The 26,918-nt window shown below is 40.6% G+C and overlaps 1 protein-coding gene across 5 annotated transcripts in view; it reads right to left on the reverse strand.

Moving 5' to 3' along the window:
* Sema1a (semaphorin 1a) overlaps positions 1-26,918 on the reverse strand; it is a 235,700-nt gene that overhangs the window by 20,416 nt on the left and 188,366 nt on the right. For all 5 annotated transcript variants that reach the window (XM_083050815.1, XM_083050814.1, XM_083050813.1 and 2 more), the window contains one exon: positions 945-1,041. In XM_083050815.1, the coding sequence (XP_082906941.1) occupies positions 945-1,041 (97 nt within the window). The remainder of the gene's footprint in view (positions 1-944; positions 1,042-26,918) is intronic.

Here is a 26,918-nt window from a genome sequence, read left to right on the forward strand (position 1 = left end):
ATATATGTATTTTTCATGTTATTCCAAAAATGATAAAGATTCGAGGGTTGAATCGATCCGTCGCGTCGGTGATCAATTAAACATGGCCTAACAGTCGCGATAATATGACGCCTATTATTATATTTGACGTGATTAATTATCTCATTACCGAATATACCGCTATACAATGATTTGCGTACGTATATATATTGAGCTAAACTGATTATTTATTATAAATCTTCCAATAAATAGAACATACAAACTACAACGCGCGCATACACATTTTTTTCGAGATACAAGTACATATTTAGATATGTATTTATTTTGATATACGTTGATTTCTCTATAATATATATTGTGCAGTGAAATTTTATATAGACTTGGACTAGTACACGACGTCGATTAATAAAACATTTTAAAGTTTGTATGTAATACGATTAGCAATATTATAATAATATAATATAAACGATCGTTATCTCCGTTAGAAGCCAAAGCCCCACATGTTCTAGACTAAAAAATATATAATGTTTCCGTTTACAATCAATATATAATCTAATGAAAATAAGATTTTGATTTTGAGAAAAGATAGATTTAACCAATATTTTCCGCGTATACGAAATATGTCAACTAAATTTCAAATAGACTTTAATCACGAGAAAGGTCGAACGGGATCGTATTAAAAAAAATAAACCGCAAAAGAGTATTCAATTTACACGATAAAACGAGTTTACATGGAATATATAGGAGAGATTACACGTTTCGATCTATCTTGAGATCGCCGTCGATCTCACACGCTTGAGCAGACAGCGATGCAATGATACGCCGGGAGATGGATAGGCGTAAGGGCGAAGAGGAAACGTAGAAGAGGCGAGGATGGACCAAGAGTGGAAAGAGGAATAAGAAGAAGTAGAAGAAGAAGCGGCCCTTTAATTAAAGCACTCGCTCCAAATGAATCCTCTATTTACCTTCCGCCGACCAGGAGATAGTTCCCGTCCCTGAGCACCAGCCGAAAGTAATCTGTGTGCGTCTCGTTGCCCGTAAACCTGAACACATCCTCCGCACCTGGAAAAGAAAAGCAGAGGACGGGTTTCGGATTAGTTTTTGTTCTATCGCTTGAAAAGTGGAATTACCTTATTCTATCTAATTAGCCGTCGACGTTGCTCTTTTGTAACAGCCGACGACAACTCTCCCTCCCTCCCTCCCACCCTCTCTCCCTCGCCCTGCAACTGGACCGGAAGTCGGCTTTAATAAGCGTAATAAGTTTTCTTTTGACCGCGGGCCCGATGAACAATGCCGATCGATCACTAGCGAATCAACTGTGAGCAATCTCCCTTAACTTTGTGGCCTGGTCTATAAAAGGAAAAAACGTCCCTCTATTATCCGTTAATTATCTGTTGGCCGTCGTTCGCGAAGCTCGGCAATGCTGTTTTATACCGAGTTTTCTCCTTCCATCAGTGTGTTAAAAAACCATATTGTCGAATTCGAGCGTAATAAAATGTTAACAGCAATTGTAAATAGAATTTTCGTCATTTTTGTGTTTAAAGATATATCTTAAACTTTCTTCTTCCGTATTAAAATCGTTCTTCTATCGAACGCTTCGTACAAGGAACCGATTATACGTTTAACATTCACAGAAGTGAAATTAATGGCTGCTTCGCTAAATCCTGAGTGTAATAAGCAGAAATTTCCGGAGCAATCAGCGCCGATCGCAGCAATCTCGAATCCGTTGCATGCAATTCGGATCATGCACATAAACTGCATTGCCATTGACGATGCAATAGCGAGGGAGCAACGCAAACTTATCAAAGAAAATAGATTATATAAGTGGATCGAGAGTGAAGGGAAACGTGTTATAATATTTTACGATAAGCAAGTTGCACTTGTTATATAGGTACATTGTAGTGTCGTGCTCGTTTACGAAGAATATGCCAACAAAAGTGTTATAAAACTTTTCCGAGTGCTCTAGTTTTCTAAGCGTCGATGCGACGTCATCGATTTTCGATTACTTTTATACACGAACGCAACAATTACGCACGAATATCAATTAGAAAGTTTTCTTTGACCTCGAGATTTCAATATCAACCAGCTATCGATGCGGGAAAACAAGCCGTATAATTAAAAGTGTAATTATCAGACGAGCCCGTATCCTGACGCCACTCAATATAAATGATTGGAGTTGTGCATCCGGCGACTGTAATTCAAGAGGTAGGGATACACCCAGCGCATTCAATCGTAACAGACAAACACAAAAATGTGCAATGCGTTACTACGATTAAACGATTCATGAAAAAATAAATATTTACTCCAGGGGAAAGGGGATACTTATTTATTATTATGAAGCAAGTTGTGTTTACTCGTGGAGATTTTTCACCGAAATTTAGACGAAGAGACATTCCTGCGTAATCAAGTGATAAAATTTCATGCGAAATATAATATTTGTTTAAATCGTTCGTCGGAGCCGGCTCGGATAAAATTTCAAACATAATATAATTTTAAGAGCACTACAACGAACGGCTTAAATAATCTAACTAATTACGTTACGTTTAAATATGATTAAACGACCACATGTGAATCTCATTTATTGAAATACGTATTATAATAATTATTCCAGGCTCCGCGCATTCATTTGCCACTCAATGTCAACCACTGGACCATCCTCTATACCTCATTTATTTAATTCTAGTCATGGATATATATATGTCGCAAGCAAGCTAGCATCAGATATCATATAATCACAAATGTTTGTTAAATAATAACATTTAGAATAAATCGTTTTAAATGTTATTTAACAAATATTTGTAGCTGTATAGTATTTTATCGTTCATATTTGCCGTATTTGTTACATAACACGCGCACGATTACATATTTTGCTTCGCAACATGGAAAACATTTACTCGGATGCGTATTGTAAAATCGCTACCCTATACCCTTCGGTCCAAGATCGATTATCATCGAGAGACATATACCAATATAACCAATCGATTTCAACGAATGAAAGCGCGCGCGCTCTCTCTCTCTCATCCGGTGCATGCAATTTAGGTCAGAGATATAGAGCAATAACAGCAACAGCAACAGCAACACTGCCAATGAACGGATGCAATACTGAAGCAGGCCATTATCGGAAGCATCATACGTCTTGCCGTAGAAACGAATTAACGTCATGTTGCCGAGTGAGTTGTTCATTCGTGCCGCTTGACCGGAGCGAGAAAAAGAGAGAGAAAGGGAGGAAGAGACCAGATGGATGGATGGGCATCCAGCTGATGTAGAGAGAGACCAAGCGGGGGGCAAAGGGAGACGAGGGGTGACATGTACAGAGCGGGAGGAAGCTGAAAGGACGCGCGATGGATCGACGGACGGTTAAATAGAGGCACCGGTACTATCCCTATCCTCTTTCTCTGATTGCCTCCAAAATTAAACGGATCGAGTGTGTCCCGTAACTCCCATCAACTCCCGGGCTTACTCGGTTATCGCTTTCCTAAAATTAGCCATTCGATTCCAATCGCACGTCGCGCAAAGTTGAAGATCCCAGGACGATCCCTGGACGCGGGGCAGATTAGCGAGATTTCGAACGGATCGGCGATAGATTTATTATACGCCGTCGTGTAAAAATGCACGAGCAGATAATTGTTCGGCGAGAAGAGATTCGGTAAGGATTGCCCGGCGAAATATTATTAAACGTCGGCGATTAAATTTGACTTTGGATTTCCCCGCAAAGATCCGTCATATATCATAATCGCTCGATCAATTTCCATCCGTGAAATTTTCTAGCTGCGAAAGAATAGTCAATTATCGAAGAGTTATTTTAGAGACGCGATTATACAACTTTTGTAAATGTCTCTCGGTACATTTTCAGAAATCGCTGGATATCTATGGAAACCGATTCCTTTAGAAACGTCGTTCGCGATACTTTGAGATACGATCAGTAAGAAGTTTCGATTGAAAGGATACGCAATACGAGAGCCCCATTAGCCCGTAGAAAATTCGTCCTCGTTCTTTTCTACATCGCGCCGCTCCTTTTGTTCCGCCGTCCCGTCGACGGAATGGTGGAACTCCGCATCTGCCAGCCATTTGCGGTTAACGTCAAGTTTCGAGCAACGAGAGAGGCGCTCCGATATTCGTGAAAGCCGATACAAAATACAAGCCGCGGACATGTATCGGCTTTCACGCTGCTGCCGGCAGAGCACAAAAACTTGTACCACGGGATACGTACACTGGTGGCTGAATTCATCCGTGTCGAAATGGTACTTTGCCTCGCACAAATAATCATTCACCATTTCAACATTGTGTTGCCACGAGTATTAAAAATATTATATTAATTATATACCCAACTATATAAAAACAATCATTCATCTCTCATAAATATATTCGAGACGACTATTACTCCGCGCGTCACTATCTCACTTCATGAATTTAATAACAATCTTTACGGAACCGATAACCGGGAACCAATATTTCAGCGAGGCACCGTGCCGAGAGATACAATCGGAAGACCGCCGGGGAGTTCCGCGAGAGAGCTACGATTGTTCGTCGAATGCTAAAAAATTGACCCAAGTCGATTTATCCGGTCCACCGTCACCCATCCCCGGGAGCCGCCCCAACAAATCACGTATATAAGTTTCTTCGGAGGAGGCCGCTCGGCGAAGTGCCGCGATTCGAAAATATTGAACGCGTCCAAAGTTACGACTCGCCTGTCAAACTTCGCAGATCGAACTTTTCCGGAAAGCGTTTTCGCCCTGAGAGAAAAGAGCACTAGACGGGACGAGGGAGAACGAGCGCAGGGGGTTGAACACGGAGAGAGAAAGGTACCATTGATCACACGTTCCGGAAGAGAAGAATAGACAGAAAGAGATGGGGATGGATGGATTGGCTATTTTACGGGGGGTAAACGATGGCGTGCGAATGTCCGTGACTGGTGGGCGGACTTGCTTATCAAGAAAGACGGAATGGCTCGTGAAATGGCAATTAAACGCACACGATCGTCCCTGTGTTAAGATTGAGCCACTCCTACGTGTCGACGTCGATCACGGTGGACGGCCGCGCATCTTCCGTCAGTTAATCCGACTGACGCGAAACGGTGTACGCGTGCCGCGATTAAATGATATGGGTGACGTGCAAAGCAATTTGATTTGCTCAGGATTGGCAGTTGCGTTTGGATGGACGTCGTCGTCAAGGAAAAAATTGCGGATGGTCGCGATTTTATTGATTACAAGTTTATAACAATACTCTTATATCGCAGAAAATTTTCCTCCAGTAAATAGGATGTCATTTATTGGCGCGTTTTTATAAAATCATTGTGATAATAAAATTGCAGATTGTTGTGTAAGAATTGTCATTTTATATACAGAGTTTCTATAAAGTCTGTTGTATACGAAATACATGTACAAACATTTCGAGGGGCTACTCTTTTAAGAAAGTTAGAGGGGATGTCCCCCAAGGGATGCGTATTTCGCGGTTTTTCATAATTTTGAGCCATTTGCGAAATATAAGGGTGACAACAGACTTTATAGAAACCCTGTATATATACATGAATGTGGAGCTGAAAAATTTATATTCATTTTAAAAATATGCGTAAAGAGAGATGGCGTGTAAATAAAAATGACTGTAGATGACGCAGACGTGAAAATTGTAAAAATTAAAGTGACGCGGTCGAAACGCTGTAACACGTCGCATCAAAAACAGGAATATATCGCATTTCAATTCCAAAACTCCGATTAAGAAGCGCACCGCATTATTGACACGCACGCAGTCAGTATGAGTCGCGTCCTGTCACGTGCCACTACTGCCACTCCAGAAGAGGCAGCAGCACACATCGGCACACGCACGCGTGCCACACGCGACGATACGGGAGACCTAATTTCCGACCTCTCAGCGGCGTGCCAATCGCGCGATTGCGTCGATTGGCGGCCATCGACTCTTCTCACCCTCGGAAGTACGGATTATCTCGCTCGCGGTACGCCACACAAGTGGACAGGGGGCCCCGATGAGGCCTCGCCCCCCCTTCGGCATCGCGTCGTCGATCGAGAGTCATTAAAGTTTCGCACGTGCCTAGGAAGGGAGAAAGTGCACCGGGGCGAGCCATTATTTTTTAACGTCCCCTTGCCCTTTAAAGCTCCAGAAGCTCTCTGCAGTTTCTCGTGTTCAGTGCACACATATACGCGCAAATACTCGGGAGCTTCGAGATGCGGGTTCAATTATGACTAATGAATGAGACCATTAACTCAGTCGCCGACGAAGCTTACCTACGACGTTTTATGGCAGCCAGACATCGGCAAAAAGCGCGGCTTAGATCGCACTTTAGGGGTATAATAACATTCGCGATTAGATCTCCATTGGCGGAACACGAATCGACTCGAAGAGCGCGTCGTGAAAATCCGGGATTGGATGAGATCTTAACTTCAAAGACATCAGATTTAATAACAGTTTTAAGCATCGCTCGAGTCTCTCGCTCTAATTCGCGGATCGCCATAACGATCCCATTTACGGGATGATCTCGTTGCCAACAGCTTCCGGCTGAGAAATTTATAGTTAAATTTAGTACTTAAGTACTCGTAGTACCACCTATCATCGTCACCACTTCCAATAATACAGTAAAAACAGTAATGATTGAATAGAGAAGTAAAATATAAATTAATCAAACTGAATAAATAGATGATATTTTTGTTTATGAGTATTTTGAAACAAAGCACATCCTGCATTCTGTAGAGAGAATTTAATTTGACGTATAAATTCGGAACAAAAAAAATTCGGACATTTTTTGCATACGAAATTTCGCGTCTTATCTCGTTTTAATAACACACGGAGGATGTACATACATTTTCTTCTTTATTAAATTAAGAGAGAGAGTTTTACGTATGCTTGAGATGTCTCGATTTACATCGGAAAACGCACGCGATGGGACGCTCCGAGAAAAGCTCGAGCTTTGCGAAAAATAACCCAGCTTGTGGAACTCTTACTATTCTCAGACCAGTACGCGAACGTCCCTTTACACGCGGTCTACGTCGTGTTAGCCAAGCCTGCCGGGTGCACTTCAATTTCGTTGGGACAACACGTGGCTTCTTCTTGGGCAAGATAATCCCGCGGGAGCTCGCGCGGGAGAGAAAGCTGGGATGGAAAAACGAGAGCGCGCGGGACAGCGGCTGAAAAATAAGCGAATGAAAAATTCAAATAGGCTGAAACTGATTTTCCGAGCGAATAATCCAGATAGAGGCGCCAATACCAGGAAGAGAATATTAGTATATATAAAGTCTTTGCTAGGGATCGAATCTCAAGTTTATAACTCGTAATCGTGCGTGTATCCGCTTAGATATAATTTCATATTCAAGGTAAAGTTTGCAAACTATGGATCGACTATAAACTCTCTGAATGTCTCCGGATGCCCGAGGGCGACAATTAAAATGGAATTAAGTAGGATATATATATATATATATATATAGTTGATTCAATGTTCCAAGTTGTGCTTTAACAAATACTCTAGAAAAATAGACGAACTTATTTTTGAAAAATATCGCGCTCAGCTTTCGAGCTTGTTCGCGAGATCGATAGCTTCGGTATTAGATTCACGAAGCCGAGTGTCTGGGAAATAATAATTATTCGCGGCGCGGGAGAAACTAACGAAGGAAAAAGTATTCTCTCGATCCCGAATTCTCTGAGAGTTGCGTAACAAACGATTGGGCGAGACAGGCGGGAAATAATATTTCCTTGTCCGAGAAAGAGATCCGCGAATAATGACGGATTCGCGACACGTCTGGGACCGAGAAGCGAAAGTATCTCTCGATTGCGTCTCTCGTTAGCGATGTAAACTCGGAAGAGGATGGAGAAAAGAATACGACAGTCGCGAACGAGACAGGGATGCAGCTTTCGTCTAACAAGAGTTAGAATGGTACAAGGATTTTAAGGGTCTACGACATCTTTATCCCTTTTTTTCTGACGTAAGAGAGGAAATATATTAGTAGATAAATCTTAAATGCTCCTTTGAATCGTAATACATGCATGCAAAAATAATTTTTTTATTTTAGTAGTGAAAAGAGATGCGGCATTTAATAAGTAAAAAATAAAGAGAGATCCTCTACTTCCCTAGAGAAAAACTTTGCGCAAAAATTCTTATACCGCCCCATTAACGAACGGGACGGATGTCCTCGAAGACATCGATATCGAATCGGTGGATTCTTCCGATAACGTCGCGGCTTCTCATATACGAAGGGAATTACATGCTCGATAACGCGGCGGATCGAACTCGAGACGACTGCATGCAGATGCAGTGGAGAGAGAATGCGGAGACCCAATCCGTTGCAGTGGTGCATTAGAGAAAAAGAGAGAGAGAGAGAGCCAAATCTCTAAAGCAATCTGAATCACTTCTAAATTAAACACGCAACTAAAGTAATCACGTCGATCTTTTCAATAAGAGATTACTCGTCGAAATTGAAATGTATCGTCAATATGCATGCATTGACTTGGCGCACTTGACTCTTCGCTCTCGAATGCTATCGGATGGAATAGTGAAGCATGTATGTATATCCCGAAAAAATTGTATTCTTGAAGTAAGAGGACTGTATACGATAAAATTTCTTTTAAAAGATATTCTCAAGTGTTTCACGACATCCTCTAAAATTAAAAATATATTCTTTGTTAATAACAAATAGTGTGTTTTTTTATGCAAATTGTTTGCGAGTAAATATAATGTGAATAAATATAATCTAATTTAATCATTTAAGACTCTTATGCTTTATGCTCGGTTTATATATACTTTCTTTATCTGTGTGCTATAAAAAATAATATACTTTTTCGGTAATGTAAAAATAAATCCTGTTTCGTCTACATTTTTATTAAATTGGGAATATCTGATATTTATTATATATATAATCTTTAGAGAATTCTCCTTTTAAGATAAGAATTTTTTTAGACGTCTATTTTATAGAACAGGATATTCTAAAAATGAATGAAAAATTTTTAAAATGAGAATACAATTTTTTCAGTGACATCGAAACTTCCTTAGCAATCGCGTAAAATAAAAATATTGTAAAAAAATTCATCACTGTGTGATAGACGAATCGTGACAGATGAAATTCAATCCTTCGAGATGAATAAGCGCGTTCTCCGAGGCTTCTTAATTTTCCAAAACGCGCGATCATGAAATATTAAGAGGGTCTAGATTTCTTACGAGCTGTTTGCCTCGCAGAATCCTATGCTGCATATATATATGTAAGATTTACACATCGAACTACATTTTCCGTTACACGATGTTTCGCTAGCCCGGGGGGAAGAAAACTGCGCCGTAGAGAACCAAGGTTTATTGTCAGAAGACGTGCGATATTCGCCAGGGAATATACCTAAAACGGTGTAGCGTATCGTAAGATGGAAAAATCTTGATTCACGGGTCAAACCCCAGCATTTATCGCGCCAAGGCGACGTCACAAGCGGAGAATGGGATCAGGGAACACGAAGAAAACGAAATTATCGGTGTAGAGAAACGCGATATCCGCTGCACGAAGTGCACGCTTACACAATCAAGTTGGAAACGGAAGTTCGTCGAGCTCGATTATTTAAATAACAAGTATTAAGCGTCGCGCGAGTCGATTCTAGGTCAGCCACGAAAGCTTCAAGCGCACTCGGGCATAATCGAGGACACTTGAAGCAAACGTGGATTCGCGGATAAAATCGAACCTCGCCGAGCGAAACGAGCATTATTGACGATATAATTCGATTTCGATTTCGATACGTTTATCCGCGGATATGGAATCATCCCTCGTCGGAGAGAGTGTAGAAGCAGATAAAGGCTAAATAATTTTGCGTTCGTTGCTCGTGTTCTACGGCTGCGCGCTTATTTTCAATACGTTTCCATGTACATTGCTCTTTCGAGGAATACGCGCAGAAAGCGCGTTTGCATTAATATACCGATGTGTGTGTGTGTGTGCAGCACCGTGTTAAATTTCGCCAGAATGACGAGAAAAACGAGCTGTGTGGATATTTTCCGATAGAAAAAAAAAAGAGAAAAAACAAATTATTTATATACGATGGATCCCTTTGTAGCGAGTTGTTTTCTCGCCAGCCAGAGTTATTTCGCGGTTGTATTTAGTTCGGTCGCCTCTCTTTTTCCTTTTCTTTACGATCGCTTCTATACTCGGAACGAGTCTCTGTCGTGTCTTTAGGAAACTTGGCGGAACGTCATTCATAACTAACGAAGTTCCTTGGGTAATAATGTATAAACGTTCCCGTGCACACGAGAACGGAAAGTGGAACGCCGCGGTCAGCAGCGGAAGTGCGGAAATTTAACGGAGTCTCGCGTTGAAAAATGATTCGCAAACAACGAAGTAAACCACGCGGGCAGAACGGGTTTGAGGGAAAGTCAAGATCCCTTTCCTCAAAGCCCCACTCGGTGTAATAACCCTGTTTAACGGCGCCGCGTCGTGAAATATGCCGGCGTCTCATTTGCGCCGCTGCGTTAAAACGAGAAAATACTGTTTTTTTTTTTCCCCCCGCCTCATTCATTTACCCCGCGAAGGGGTAATATATCATCCGTTGCATCTGAGAAAAGAACGAGGGATTGCAGAACACTTCCAGTTTGAGAGTGAACAGTTTTCACCCGATCCATTTGTTCACGTCAGTGTTACTCTTAACTTCGATCCTCGCCAATTTTTAAGTATACAATTTCCATTTTTTCTTCATTATTATAAGGATGCAAATAAAAAATGGACCCTATACAGCGAACGAGAGAGCGAAATTGCGTTTATATCGAGATAAAGTAATAATCATCGCGAACGAATGACAATTATCGCAAATTAAAAAATCGAAAAAGAATATCGAACGCGCGGTTTGACGTTGCGTTAACGAAATCAATTTTCCAGCGAATCTGAATATCGAGGGAACTTGGGGTGTATATCGGGTGACGCGGAAGCGAGTCTCGCGTAAGTCGAACGATATACAGCACAAGCGTCATTCGATACGTCGAGAGATACCGAATCGCGTATCGAGTTAGATAAGTGGATTTCTCGCGTCGATACATTCGCGTTACATAGCATTGCACTCCCCTCGTGTTAGCTCACGGAAAGAGCCGAGCTAAATTGAGCCATCTAGTGTATCAGCCGCGCTTGCGTCCTCCCCTTCCTCTCGCCCTTTCGCGGGGTGTCTTGCAAAAAAATTACGTCAGCGTAACGCGCATGTCCGGTGTCGTAGAATTCGATCCCGTTGTCTGTGGTTTTCGTTTCATTAAGTATTTTTTCTATTAGGTATAACAGAAGAAAAAATATGTCTCTCCCATCATAATCGAATGAATGTCGCCAACGCTCAGGGAAACGAGTCGCGAAATTTGCAGCTTGAAATATAGGTACCAGAACGACAAAGTAATATTACGTTATGTTATGTCGATTAATATTCGTTTTAACGCACATTTAACTTTCAATGCGGTCGTTTAATGCTGAATACGATTTGCTTAATAATAAGAGATTTCGAATGTCAACGACGAGATGAGATGATGAGAATCAGATAGCTGTCTAACATTAAATGATATAAAGAGAGTAAAGAGCGCTAAATGAGAGTACAAACTGTTTCATATACGCACAAACAATTAGGAGCGGGCTAATTAAGAGCCGAGCGCTGTAAACAGTGCGTAAATTTTCTTTATTGTTAAAAAAAGTTTTGTACGTTTCGATCTAAACTGTTATACTATTCGTACTACTCCTACCGTAATAACTTTTCGAATAAAAATGTTTCTCATATCTCCCTCCTCGCGGAATAATAATCCCTATTAAAATTCAAGTGTTTACAGAAATAAAGCTATTTTCGCAATATACGTAGTTGCACGGTATAATTTTTTCATAGACTCATTCAGGGAGTTTTTAGCCGATAGATCACGAGCGTGCTTTGCGATAATTGGCAGCCCGCAGGCCATGAATTGTTTGCGAAATTACGATAGAGTATCAATTAACACAAGTGTCGGATTAATCGCGTTTAAATCAAACGCGAGAATTTTCATTGCCAAATACACTAAGGCAGACTTAATCGGAATGTGCTGCCGGCTGAATAAACTTGTATTTTCTTTCATAAAAAAAATATTATTATGAAACTAACAAAAATAATTGGAAAACACATATATACAAACTTTTAAAAAATTACGTTTCGCCTGAGAAAGATATAAAAAAAAGAGACAGCGATGATATAATAATAATAATAAATATTACGCAAAAAAAAAAAAAAAAAATAAACTGTGTTCACTGTATCAATTAATATTCTAATCTCAAATGATAATTTTTCCTACGCGCATTTATTTTACAGTCTATAATAATGTACAGGTATATATAACGAGAAGCACAATCAGGCTAGTCATATATTCATCAAGGGGTCGCGTGATATTACATATGTATTACATATTTGCAAAAGTACCTCTAACTCAAGCCAAATTAATGTGGACGCAGAATTCCGTGCGAGAGATTTTAAAGCATCACTTGACAAAGCGACTGTATCAGATTGTCAATGAATAAATCTGAATGTGATTACGAACAACCGACAGCTAATCCGATCGGCATAGTAATAACTTATGGAAATTGTACGGTAAAATTTACAGGCTTTTTGCATTGCGTGTGCGCATAGATGCATTAACAAAGCGGATGTGCCGGTAATTTTCTAGTAAAGTTAATTCGTCGGCAAATGAGCAGATCAACCTGATTAGCGCGTCCGCGGTATATAATTAGCGAAAACTTTGGCGATAAAATTTTACGGGTACGTTATATAAACCGTAATCGTCGAACGCTATATTTCGATCAACGCGAAACAAAATACGCGAGAGTGTATCGATTTCGGGGCGAAATCGCGACATACTATAAAATCTAATATTCCATCCGCGAAACAAAGTTACAATAACGCGTATAACGTTATATACCGATATTGACCGGCCGTAGCTTTCAGGTCAGTGAGACACCAATTTCACATCGCGTTCACACAAGCAGATACGATGGATATTTTTATCGACGAAAAAACAAACTGGTTTACGCGCGTCGATGTAGTTCTTATCGACTCTCTATTGATTTTTTTAAATGCCCCATGTATGTTGTATGCTTGCATCTCGCTTAGTATTCCCTTTAACAAAGTTGCAATGTCAATCAGTTTATTTCCAAGTACTCATACTCGAGATTCATATACCGAGTTGCATATTTATATCAGTTAACAATCACTCGACACGAGTCTCACACTATGAACGATGAAAAAATATTCGTTGAAATATAATGAAATTTGCATGCCAGCTTTTTCTGGAATCTCATTATTGAATATCTCATCTCGTCGCGAAACTCAAATGGCATCAACATTAATCTTAAATGATATTTGCAAGATAAATTAATTTCAATTCATTAATACGTTTACACTAGAGAAAAACATTTTAAAAAATGAGAAAAATTTGCAAATATATCTCTATATCAACTCGTTAATTATAACTCGGTTTCAAACTATCGAATAGTCTCTCTCCGTTCAAGTTATCAAACAAACAAGTTTATCTTTATTAATTATCCGCCCTATCTTCATTCTGCGCTTACACGAGTCGCGAAAAGCAGCGAGTAAACAATCGCGCCATCGCTGTATTTCTCACGCAGGGTCTTGGATATAGGTCGATCGGCAATTTTCTCGGCATGTAGCCGCGATCACGCTTGTTGCTGCTAAAACACACAGGCCTGAGCTTATTTGACCGAAGTGGCCGCATCGCCATACACATATACACGCGTGTAGCGTTAATGAAACTAATTACGCGCGGCGCGACACGATGTAACGTGCGCGCTTATGTGTATGTAGCCATACGCGAAATCACGATCGTCACGGTCAGATTAATTGGATCAGAGTCGGTGTTTGTCGGTCCTTAATCCGCGTAACACACATCGTCGGATCTAATAAATCAATCGGTATACATCGCCGAGAGTTTACCCCGCCGCCGCGTTCTCCCTCGTGCATTTATTATGCGACGCATTATCGTTTTCGGTGTAGGAATCGATCGAGCCTTTCTCTCTCTCTCTCTCTCTCTCTCTCTCTCTCTCTCTCTCTCTCTCTCTCTCTCTTTCTCTTTCCTCGATTCGAGTACATGTCCTCACATCGATATCAGAAAAGGATGGATTTCGCGGAAAGACATCACGGGCGCGGACTATCGATCGTCATTCATAATTCACCAACACTCGCTGTTCGGGATGACACGTTGCAATCGCGCGTACACACACATATATATATACATACATAGAATACATATATATATATAGATGCGTCTAGAAGAAGTGATGCATTAACGGAGAGACGGCGCATTAGTTAGTCAGATCTGCGAATCGTTTATGGCTGTCGCATCTGACGCACAACACACATGTACACACAAATGGACCTGTCAAATATTCACATGTGTGCGTTTATGCCTCTCGTTGGAATACAAAATTATTTCTATCGTGGTCGATACAGCACAAAATGTAGAGAAAATTTATCAATTTATTAATTTAAAAAATTTTGCGAAATTCCAAACATTATCAAAGTTGTTCTCTATAAAAAATCCGAAATCGAAATCTACAATAAGAAGAATTACGAATAATCCTCAACTTGGGCTCATAAACGTGCTAATGACAAAACTGACCGAATTTGTATTTGCAATTTCACTAATCATGCTAAAACGATGGCGATAAAGTCTATTATTTGTCTAACGAAAAGACCTGAATGTCAACAGGAGATGAGAAGCAGACAACTGCGCTAAATACGCCGCGAGAATACGGGCTTTTGTTTCTCCCCTATGTGACGTATGCAGTCTAGTATGTATTATACTTGCACGTTGAACAACGACCAACCAACCAACCCCCTTCGCGTTCTCCGACTCCGTTTACACCTGCGAGAATGCCTGCTACAACCACTTTGAGAGAGCAGTGTGGGCGCACCAAAAATGTTGACGGCCACTTCTATGAATGCCGCGAGTATTTGCGCTTCTTTGATAACGTCAGACTCTCGGGATCCCTCGTGTCCCTCCTTGCTCGGTCCCCTTCTTGCGACACGACACAAGAGAGTCGGAAGAGATACCGCTAAAATACACGACGTGAAAGAAGGCAAAGGAGAAACGAAGAAATGGAATGAGTGAAAATTTATCGAACGCGATAAACGTTACATGTCTTATTATCGGAGCGAAATTCATTTAACCACTTTAAAAGTTGTCGAGATATGAATTATTGACATGATTGACATAATCGACATTCAATTTACCGTAAAAAAAAAAAAAAAATCCAGAAATATCACACGCTTTTCTCTTGACGATAATTTATATCGGTTCGCAATTTTATTTATGTAGGTTTTTGTAGATACAGTGAATCTTTAGCTTGATTTCTTGATTTAATAGTGTGTTTTTAGTATCATATATTGATTTGGTTATAAAAAGAATGACGTATTGTACGATCTTATTTATCACGTTAATAAAGTAAAATTGACATTTCTTTTCTCGATCTTTGACGTGACGCTGAAACGGTGACGTTCGCGAATGGAGCGCTGTTGAAATTCAGACAGCTGATCGGAGGCGGCCGAAATCGGCCTTGGGGATCGTTTGTACGAAAGATTCCCGCAGAAGTGTCGCGTGAACGTTCGCTCAAACTCACTCAAACCGTTTGTGCTCTCGCGCTTGTTCGCATCAACAAGTGGCATGCGAGGGACGCTCGATTCTCGCGCACAAAGGACCGATACTTTCATGACGGGCGAATGCACGCGAGTACCGATGGTTATCGCGGCCGCTGGTTTACGCGCGTACCGGTAACTATATGTAGCGCGATGCTTTCGCTCCATAGGTGTAATCGATACCCAGATACAATGCGCGTATCTGGTTTGCTTGTCATCGATACCCACTTTCGACGCGCGACGGTTCTTCGATCCGCTGATATCGCAACCGTGTCGAGTAAAGCGGAAAATAACGCATGCGAACGATGATGATACCGCGATATATATTACAATCCGCGGACACAATCCTATTCTCTATTAAATGTCTCTTCAATATATGACAATGAGCACGCATATTATTAACACGCGTTTGTGCGATCGTTTATCACTTCGAGGTGAAAGAGACTAGAGCACGATTATGTAACCATATGCGATACCGTAATCGCGTTACAAAATTATTAAGTTTTTTATTCCGTTAAATTTTCCGATACGTAAATGTGCCTTTATACTCGTATATGTAGCGGACGAACAAACTAGTCCAGATAAAGTGTGATCCCCGACACGTGAGTGATGTATATACGGTCGACTAATTCGAAACTGATGAAAAGTTAATGGATTATTCGAAGAGTTGCCGTAAATTATCAAGTAGTCAAGTTTGGTCCGAACTTAATCAGGTAAATTTGACCTCGATCCTTAGGCGCGGTCGGATCAACTCGGAGTCGACAACTGAAACTTCGAATACCGGCGTATATATCGGTGGATGGTGCCACAATGAAAGATAATTAGATCAGTTCCACCATTAACAAAGTTATACATAATGATCTAATTACCTTTGTAATATATTAAAACTAACTTTCAACATTTCATCATTTAATAAAATATTTAATAGCAGTTTCCTGTTTTCTCTCATGTATCATATCTTTGTATTTTACCTTTTACTCGACATTCTTTATATCTTGCACAAAATGTATCCTAATATAAATTTGTCAATTGTCTTCTTTCTTATTTATTGTCTAACCCGCGACATAATTTTAGAGATTTTGAATAACAATAATTATACTTATTTTGATATATTTATATTATTTTCATTATTTTTAAAATCTGCCAAATTTCTTAACGATTAGATATTTTGCGGCGTATCTTACTGCAACGCGACATATACTGTAAAGGTATATACCGCAGAGCGAAATTAATTAGATCCATTGACCCATTAAACGTTATGTATGTTCGTCAATCGATATCGCTGCATTTCATGCATCACTCGAGCTAACAGCGTATCAGCGCGCCATGAAAGTTCACAAGCGCGTTTCAGCGAAATTCGTTTCTCTCGTCTTTCGCACGATGAATTGAATTCATGTCCTTCTGACCCGCGAATTAATCGACTCTTTTAATAACCGCTCCCCGAAATTCTCCTCAATTGCCTCGTCGAGTTTGCGAGTCCTCGCTACATTCTTTTCCCGACGATTTCAATTCGCGAGAATAAATATCGCAATATCGGTATTCATTTGCGCAAATATTCTAGATGGAAAAAATAGTCATTTCAACATCACTTTTAATTTATAATTTGACATCAACCTGACTACTTTTGCTAATTATTCGCGAAATATTTCGACTCGAGATCGAAACAGCACTCGATTGTTTATTTTGATACTCGAGCTCGCGATATTTTATCGAAGATGAACATTAATAATGTCTTCGGTGTACTGTAATAGCTGCAACATTAAATTTTAACTTTGTTTCAAGACTTTATCAGCGATCTTAATTCGTTTGCGGAAAAATTGCAGAGAACTTCAGTTTAATCAATGATTAACGCATTAAAATAAACTTTTAAAATCGCGTAATTATTCCTTCGACTTTACGAGTTTTACGACGCGACGGTGATTTGCATTTTACGTTCTCCACTCGAGTCGGCGATCGTTCTTGCATATGCGAATGTCCTAATATTAAAGTGTCATTTAAATTCCAGATGCTAAGAGCCGGCAATCGTAGCCAACTCGCGTCCGGAACCTATTACGGGATCGATTAACTAAAGTAAGTAACGACTGGCAGCTGCGCGTTTCACCCGATGTTTTCTTTACGTTTGCATAACGAGCCGTAATGTGTATATCTGCGCGCAGAGTCAACCGGTAATTATCGTTAATTAATTATCGGCGATCGTCATCGTCGTTGGCTTTTTAAACGTCGCTCAATATCGCCGCCGGGAAAAGTGGAACGAACTTTTCTTTCCTCTCCCTTTAATAAAGCGCGCTGGATTCTCATTCTCATCGCAACTGTGAATTTTTCTTTATTCCCTTTTTTTTTGGACGATAAACGTTTGTGCCGCGATACGGCCAGCCGCCCATTATTATCAACGGCTTTTTGTTTCGGTTTAATGAGAAATATATCGTAATACTGGAACAACATCTGCGATAAAAAAATGATAATACAGCAATAATCCTCCCGAAAATCAACTTTTGTCTCGAAAATTTTAAACATAAAACGCTATAAAAAGGTGACCTAAAAACTGTATTTTCCAACGTTTAATTCTGACAAAGAGAAAGATGCATAAAAATATTTTTACAGATTGCGAATATAATTTTATAAAATAATACCAAAGTTTGACAGTTCGCACACTTATTCTTATGCAACTAACGAAAAAAAGTGATATACCGTGTTACACTAGGCACGGCGTGTTTAATCATTTGCAGGCTGGCAATAATAAAAGTGCGCACATAATTCAAAACTTCTTATTCTCTTCGCGTTATTATCTCGCGCGGAATAATCGAGATTGTAGTCGCACGGATGAGCGTTAAAACGAGTATGGATTCATTATTCTTATGGCGGCACGCATTTTTTTAGAATGAAACATACAATATGTGCGAGAATTGCCGTAAAACAGAGATCCAGTAACGATTGATGCATTTTACGTCGATCCTCCAATTTAATCGTCAGCCGTTTCTACTCTGTCGAACAGTTGATCGCCTTCGCGAAGATCGCTTCTTTTTTTATCCGCGCTATTTTCGCGTTTTAACGACGTATCCTTTAATTTCGCAGTGAAAACGGCGATGGCGTCGACGCGATGTTTGCTCGGCTAATATGCCATGTGTTTTAGACGCGCTCTGTCGTTGACACACGGTTATTGATAGAAAAAACGCTACGCGCGATACGCGCCTGTGACGGATGGATACACGTAATCGCGATGAACACGCATCACATTGACCGTGCACGCAACGTTGGCGACTGTGTGTGTGTATTCGATAATTGATATTTCGCCGTGTGTATATACGCCATTACGATTTTCGGTATATTTATTCGGTATATTGTAGATATAGGTATATATATATATTTTTCGATACATTTATCCAATGTTATAGACGTGCCGTTTCGTACTTTTTTACGCGGCAGATTCGATTAATATTTCGCGGTGTAAAAAGAAATCAACTTTTCATACGCGAATTGCATGCGATATTGCAAATGTAATATTGGAATATGTATTTTGAAAATGGTGTCAATCAGATCTCTTGAATATCTTATTTCTATCAATTTTATTAACTCTATGCATATGTATGTAAAGTTAGAAAAGTTATGCTGATAAAAAAAATCTTAATAAAATCTGAAACGTGTACAATTTTTAAAACACATTGATATATTGGTTGTAGAATGAATTAAAAGTATCTAAATAATACTATACAGTTTAAAAAACTTGTCTGTATATATTCCTAACATATGTATCTGAAAAATGGAGTATTTCTATTCTCCTTTCATCATTGCGAGACGAGGAGCTCGTTAGATATTGTTACACGTCTAAAAATTATCAAGCGACCAACTGGAAATTGAAATAAATTGTTCGCGCATTTACCTTTCCTCGTGCTTTATAGATATTCTCATATAATTAGTTTCAATAACTCTCGAAACCCTCTTCTTGCATGCAAACATCGTTCGCGCTGTATCTAAAGCAACCACCAAAAGTGTACCTTTAACCAGGAAACCTCTTTAATATATAAAGGAAGCGGAAAATCCTCGGCAACGAAGGAAAACACTTCGTTGTATGCTCGTGGCAATGTGAGAATCTTTTGTATCTTTTACGAATAAATCGAAATAATCGCGTAAATTAAGATGGGATAATATTTACAGCTAGCAAAGTAATATCGTTTCTCGATCGTGATTAAGATCATCGATCGGTGTATTTCTGCGAATATGGATTGCGTATCTGATTGCAGCGGAGTAGTCGACGCGATACTACATTTATTACGTTAAAACGTCGTTGTGCAAGATGAATAAATTCTCGACCAGGTTGTGGGCATTGAAACTTCGGATACTCACATAATCGTGCGGTCGCGCGAATGTCATTCTCTCCAACTACTCTCTAGTCGAACCGCACGCGGTGTCACCGCTGTCAATTATGCCACTGGCATAATTGCGCTCGCGTTTGCGCATACCTACTCTACCAAGTTTACCCTTGGTTGCTCGGCTGCTGTTGAAACTCACAGGGGTTTTCGCTGATAACGCCACTAAAAACCACGCGCGGCAGCATTTAACCAGTATGAATAGCAGCTGGCGGTTTCTCACACACACACACACACACGCGCGCGCGCGCGCGCGCCACCGCGTTAGTTAAAATTAATCGGTATCCGTGAGCCCGCAAAATTGTCTCGAGCATTTGTTTAACCGACGATCCCTCCGGATAATCCCAAGCTTTCCGCAAGCATTTCCGCTTCGAACGAAGTTAGAAGTCGCGGAAGTCATCGCGAGTCGCGTCTTGCTTTATATAGGTGAATCTATGTATATCGATAATGCAAAACCGTATGTCGCGATCAGTCTTTTCTCTCATCGTGGTATTCCGATTCAACCTCGACGCGACAAAGTCTTGCGTTGTTCTTTTTCGCGGCGCGAATAAATGATGAATCGCTCTGACTTTGAAAGATATAATTATATAAAATAAACAATTAAAAAAAAATACCCGTCACTTTCATGCTTCTTCAAATTTGCATAAAATTTGCGTATAATTGCATATGTATGAAAATTAGAATTGGAAAGCTTTTTATACGTATTGAGAGAAAATGATTATTCAACTGAGATTCTGAAAATAGAGAGTGCAATATATAACATATTATATATATTATATAAAATAAAAAAGACGATTGTCGACCACCGGCGGTATAATAAAGCGTAAAATATGAAGGGGTGATATCGCCCTAAAGAAAATAGCAGAAAAATGTCTGACGAACGTGATTTGACATGGGTGCCACGCGAGGAAGTGGTTAGACAACGTGAAAAAGCCTCTGTGCGATGTTCGCTCTCGTCATTTCTTTCCGATTATTTTTCCATTCTTCGTGCCACTCTCTCTTTCCTTCCTCCATTCTCTCTCATGTCTTACCCTCTTCACATATATATCGCTCCGATGAAGATCGTACGTACGTTGTCACGGTACCGGACGACCGGAGAATGATTCTGGGTCGCCATTCCGTCCTCGTAAAGTTTGTCGGAGAATTGTTGCGCCGTCGGTGTCAGATAAACCGCGGAAAAGCGTTATTGTCCCGAAGTAATCGCCAACGCGGAGAAATGGAGAAGACACAGAGCGAACTCGGCCGCGACATGTCCTCGTTCGCTTCGCCGATCGTGAAACTGATATCTCGCGCGAGATGTACGAGAGCGGAATACGACGTCGATTTTAAAAGTGGCAAAGAAAAAGAAAGAGAGAGAAGCAGAGAGCTTTCGCGAGATACGAGGACCAATCACCGGTGAAGAGAGCGCGAAGTAAAGCATCTCGTAAAAGATAAAACCGAAAAATAAAATTTAATTGTAATAATTGTCCGGAAATACGAATTGAGACAGATTGAACGACGAGTTTGATTATTAATGTTCGTACATTGACAATTTGCATTCGCTTTGATATACACGCACACATTTTTTATTACAAGATTGTATGTTATTATTATTATTATTATATTACCGATAAACAGCCCGTTGTGTCTGATAATGATAAAATAAAATTATCGCTTGCGTTGTTCCGAGAAACATTATCATTCATAAATCGCCATGGAGAGTATCATTAAACGTTATCATTTGCATAAAATCAGTGTGCTATCGAATTATCTACATACATATTATTGGAGAATCGCAAACATTCCTATTGCATTTGCAAACAATCGCGCAACAATAAAATATCGAGGATTCGAAAATCTCAATAAAATGCAAGTTGCGTGAAAATTTCAGCCATCAGTATCGTTCAGCATCATGTTGTTTACATTTACGGCGCTTAAATTTCACAATCGTTATTTATCGCGCCGATTAAATCAACGCGAAAACCGATCACGATCGGTTTGTCCTCTCCCCCTCGCGCCCGAATAATAAATCGACGATTGTTGCGCATTACAATTGACTTTTATCCGCGTCGCTTAAAGTCGCGCGATATTATCCCCCCTCCTAAAAAAAATAATAAATAAAATACGAAAACAATCCGATGCGTCGTAACAAAGGGACCATTGCCGATCGATCGGGGACGTGCCATTTCGTACACTACGAAATTCGTATGCCCGCGATTGTTGCGCCTCGCTATTGGCCGTCAGATAAACCGCCGATGGGGCTTCATTGTTCCGAAGTAATCGGCGTGGTGGACGACAAGGACGAGTGTTGCCGCTCGACCGAATATTCGTCGAGTTACGATGGTCGGCGACTCATTCAGGGATGGTCCGAAGACCGGAAAATAAAAAAAATAAAAAAAATAAAAAAAAGCCGGGAGGGAAACTTTTTTTTTCGTCGATTGCGTCGCGACAGACCGACGAACTCGAAATAATTGACGAAGCAAAGGGTTGAGAGCGTGCAATGATACGCGAGAGCGAAGGTCGAAGTAAATTCATGTCCCGCGCGTTTGATTAAATTAACGTTGCGTCCGCATTAATTAAAGCTGAAACTCTTTACGCGTATCGCGATGATTCTCTGGCCGCGGAGTCATTTCAAACGCGAGCGTCGAATTAAACGTTTTCGAATGCACATTCATGATTTCACATCTGCGTTGCTCTAAATAACACACAGTGTCCACGGAACAATCAACCGGTCTCGTGTCTTTATTCTCGTACACGCGACATCCGCGGCAAAAGAAGGAAGACACTTTTGCGCCGATTGCAATACACGGAGCTAGTTAAGCTCGTCCAGGAATAGGATGGCGCAGTTTGACGACTCGAAAAGCGAAGAGCAGTTCGAGGCTGCGCATTCGGCTGGAATTAACTCTCTATCGAAGCTGCGACGCATCGTACCGTTTCTTTGGCGAACGACGGTGATTGATGAGCCGAACTCGTCCCCGGAACGATGGCATGTACCGTACGAAAGGGAGATCCTCGCCTCTTTTCCCCCCGCCTCGTCCCGATCGTATCCGTCGATTATCCACGTCGACAATTTGACGTGTCGTCGCCTACGAGGAAAAAGTTGCTCCCTTGTAATCGAGAGTGCCACCGCCGGATGGTTCTTTCCGGTTTAAAGGATTCGACGAATAAAACGTTAGACTTGTGAGCCGTGAGCCCGCTTTACACTTTTCAAAGTTGGACGAGACGCGCACAATCGCTATTTTGTCGCTATTCTTGCGCGATTTCGCGAGATTCCGAGATGCGATTTTATCTTCACAATTTCCCAATTTTTTTTCTCTATTTCCAAAATCATTGTACGTTATATATATATATATATATATATATATATATATAATTAAAGCTTTAATTTATATTAATATCCACTTTTCTCACAATTTTTCCTAAAAAAAATGTACTATAAAATATTTTTCACCACGAGCGTAACTCTAAAAGAATTCTATAAAAAAATGTTAAAACTTTTATATAATTTTTCCTTCCTATATTTCCACAAATTTACTTAAATATATAAAAAATCACACAAATTTCACAAAATATTAAAATGTTATTAATCGACAACTACAGACCAATTTTGCAATGTAAATAGACGCTCGCAGTTTCGACATTGCGATATATCGCAATTTCCTTGCTCTAATTCGTCCGAGCTCCCGATATTTGCCATTCGGTCTCGTTAAGACGCTCGGATGGCATCGGAACGACCCCCTATATACACGTTCACCCTGAAGGCTGCTTTACGCGCGGCACAACCCCTCGAACGGATTGCACCGACACGCGAGGAGCTCGTGCCGACGTATGCGAGTCGGTCGATAAGGCTTATCAACTCCTTAATTTAACCCCCTGGCCCCCCTCGTGCACATTAGCGTGCGCCGTGTATTAGTCCGCATTACTGTTTGACGCAATCGATGGTGTCGTGGAAGTCGGCGGGGTCGCACTTGGTGCGCGACGCGAATCTACCCTCCTCCCCTCGTGTTTCGCGCACATGCGTGCACGGGAGAGACGTATGTGTACTCTCTTCCACTTAATTACGACGTGTATACGACCGAGTCGAAATTATACGCCGGCACATTTGCGCGTTTCTATTCGAGGCATGTACCTCGTGTGGGCGGACGAGTAATACTCAAAGATGATTCATGTCGTTCGAGCTTCAACGTTTCACCTGATGATTCGGGAGCAAGGATATACACTTTATCGGGGGGACGATGTGGTATGTGACAATTTGTAATTAGAAATTCGAAATGAGACTCAACGTCAGTCATGTGTCTTAATTTGCGCGGCTGATGCGAAACTTGTCGCGGCTGAAAGCTACGCGACCCGTGAGTTAATTAACACCGGTATGAAATATTGAATCAATATTAAATCGACTCTCAGCATTGTGACACGCTTTATACACACAGTAATGTACGGTGTGTATAGCGATGTGCGGAAGTTTTTAATAATGCGCGGAATTAATCGTGTTTTCTCTCTGGACAGCGCTCTATTGGCGATAACACACATCGAAATGACAGTTCGCAATTACGTCTTGTTACTCGTTTAACGTCGTCGCGCGCCATTGTCGAGTATTATCAGCTTTCCCAACCATTACCATCGCGAAGCGTGACCCACTTTACGCCCGGACTGTATAACACACGTATCTCTTCCGGTATGCTCGCTTCCAGGTACCGCGGTGTTTCCAGTATTCGATAAGCAAGGCTATACTTACTCTCGTCGATAGAGTTATTGAATATTTATAGCCCGGCTTCTCCGGCACTCTCGGATCTACGATAGCCTCACTCAAGACTAGTTGATCGCGACGGTCGATTGTTGGCGGGCAAACTCGTTATCGATCGCACGCTCATTTTTATCGCGCGTTCGCTCGAGGCGATAGCCTTTCTTCGCGGAGTTCAAGGGCCGTTGCACACGTCGACACAGGTAAACTTAAACCAGCGTTATAACGTGCGCGAAATAAAAGGAAAAAATAGAGAGAGAGAGACAAGCGTGAATTTGTCAGAACCTAATGACGCATTGTATGTAGCATTGGAAAACTGTTTGCGTTCTAGTCTATTAAAAAGCATTCCTATTACAATGCACCCTTATTTAAAGGCACTCCAGGGGAATATATCCCAACCCGGAGATGTAAAATAACAATACATCATAGCGTAGTAGAACAAAGGTGCCGTTTAAAAGCTTTTATAAAATATTACATTATACATAATTTATCGAATGAAGTTATATCTCGCGTATATATGTATATGTACGATATTCGATTTATATTCATCGCTTGTGATGAAACTAGTGGCATTCGTATATGTATGTGTGTGTTTGTGTTTGTGTATACACGTTTTCAACATAAATATTTTTATTCGCTTCGCAAAAAAATTGTATTTCAAGATATCGCTGAATTTATAATACATTTGTGTAAAAAAAAAAATATGTTTGCGTAATAAATCACTCTTTATTCCGGCGGAATCTCGATAAATTTTGATGAAGCTGGAAAAAAACTGCGTAGCCTAATATTTCAAATCAATAGGCGAGAAGCCTAGTGTATTTCGGATGAACGCTGCGCTAAAAGCGTAATGGAGTGGCGCGAACTGTTTCATCGAGCGACGAAGCGATGGCTGCGGCGGCGTACGAATTTATTTACAGCGAAAACGTCGTTCCATCGATGTGACACGTAACCGGCCGCGGAAGTATATCGACGCCCGATGCTATAAATTAACGACAAGAATTATTATTGTTCTAAATAGCGCGCGGATGGCCGGTGGCAAAAGCGATATCGCGGCCGGTCGGCGCAGTCTGAAAGCCGCCGCATAATTTACCAACAGCGTTAAATTAACAGCGGGATGCTCGATGACTGGCTAGGGACCAATACGAACAATGTACGGCCTGTAGGCCGCATAACCGGGACACGTTTCGAACGAATACAGACGCGCGGGCTGATCGTTAATATCGTGCACATATATACGTACACACACACACACACACAAATAGACGCGTTTCCCTTTCCGCGCCGTTTCTTCTTTCCCTCGTGAACGAAAATGTCTCCGGCGACGAGAAAAAAGGAGATGGATCTCTGCGAGTTTGTTCCTACCTCTGACGCCGGAAATGCGCGCGCTTGTGAGTGTCTGTATGTTTGTTTGTATGGGTGGTTTCCAGAGAATACACGAACAAAGGGACAATTAGATGGATTATCGACGTCGCTGCGGAGCTTCGTATAGTAAAGAGATTTACGGCCGCACGCATTATGTAGCAATTACTTTAATTAATATCGAGACACGGCTGAAAACGCAAGACTGAAAATATACATTGTAAATATATACATATATATGTATACATACAATATGTATTTATCTGTATACGCGCCTCTCGATCCGCGACATCAAAGTGTCCCGCAGCGATATCCCAGAACTCGTGTCAAACACGAGGGGTGAAGAGGGAAGGTAATTAAGCGGTCTGTGTATATCTATGCGAATCCTCCCTCCTACCCTTCGACCCTTCTGCTCTCGACCATTGTGACAGGACTAGTATACGTATGACGCCATTAGATTATGCGCGATTCTATTGTCTCGACTGTGCACATAACTATAACTATACACGTGTATATGTAACATTTTATATCTACTAATCGTGATACACGCGCGTGTTATAGGAATGGTGACAATTCGATCAGAATGATTTATAGCGAATTCAATTGAAGGCACCTGTTATATGTATATACAATAATAATAACAACAACAAAATCTACATATAATTTAACAATGCGTGAGTGTAACATAAAAATATCTCAATTATTGAATTACATTCTGTCGAATTTAATTTTGTGAAAATAGTAAAATTTGATTTTCCATACGTGTAATATTCATTTCTGTCCTTAAATAATCGATAATATTTCGCGATCTATTCGCGTCGAGCTAGCAACTCCACGTGCGTCAGAAATAGCAGAACCATATAGCTAATGAAATTTATTTTGAATCATTGTAA

Source organism: Prenolepis imparis, unplaced genomic scaffold (genome assembly GCF_030444845.1).
Source record: "Prenolepis imparis isolate NDT839.2.m4 unplaced genomic scaffold, iyPreImpa1.0 SCAF_11, whole genome shotgun sequence".
Classification (NCBI taxonomy): domain Eukaryota; kingdom Metazoa; phylum Arthropoda; class Insecta; order Hymenoptera; family Formicidae; genus Prenolepis; species Prenolepis imparis.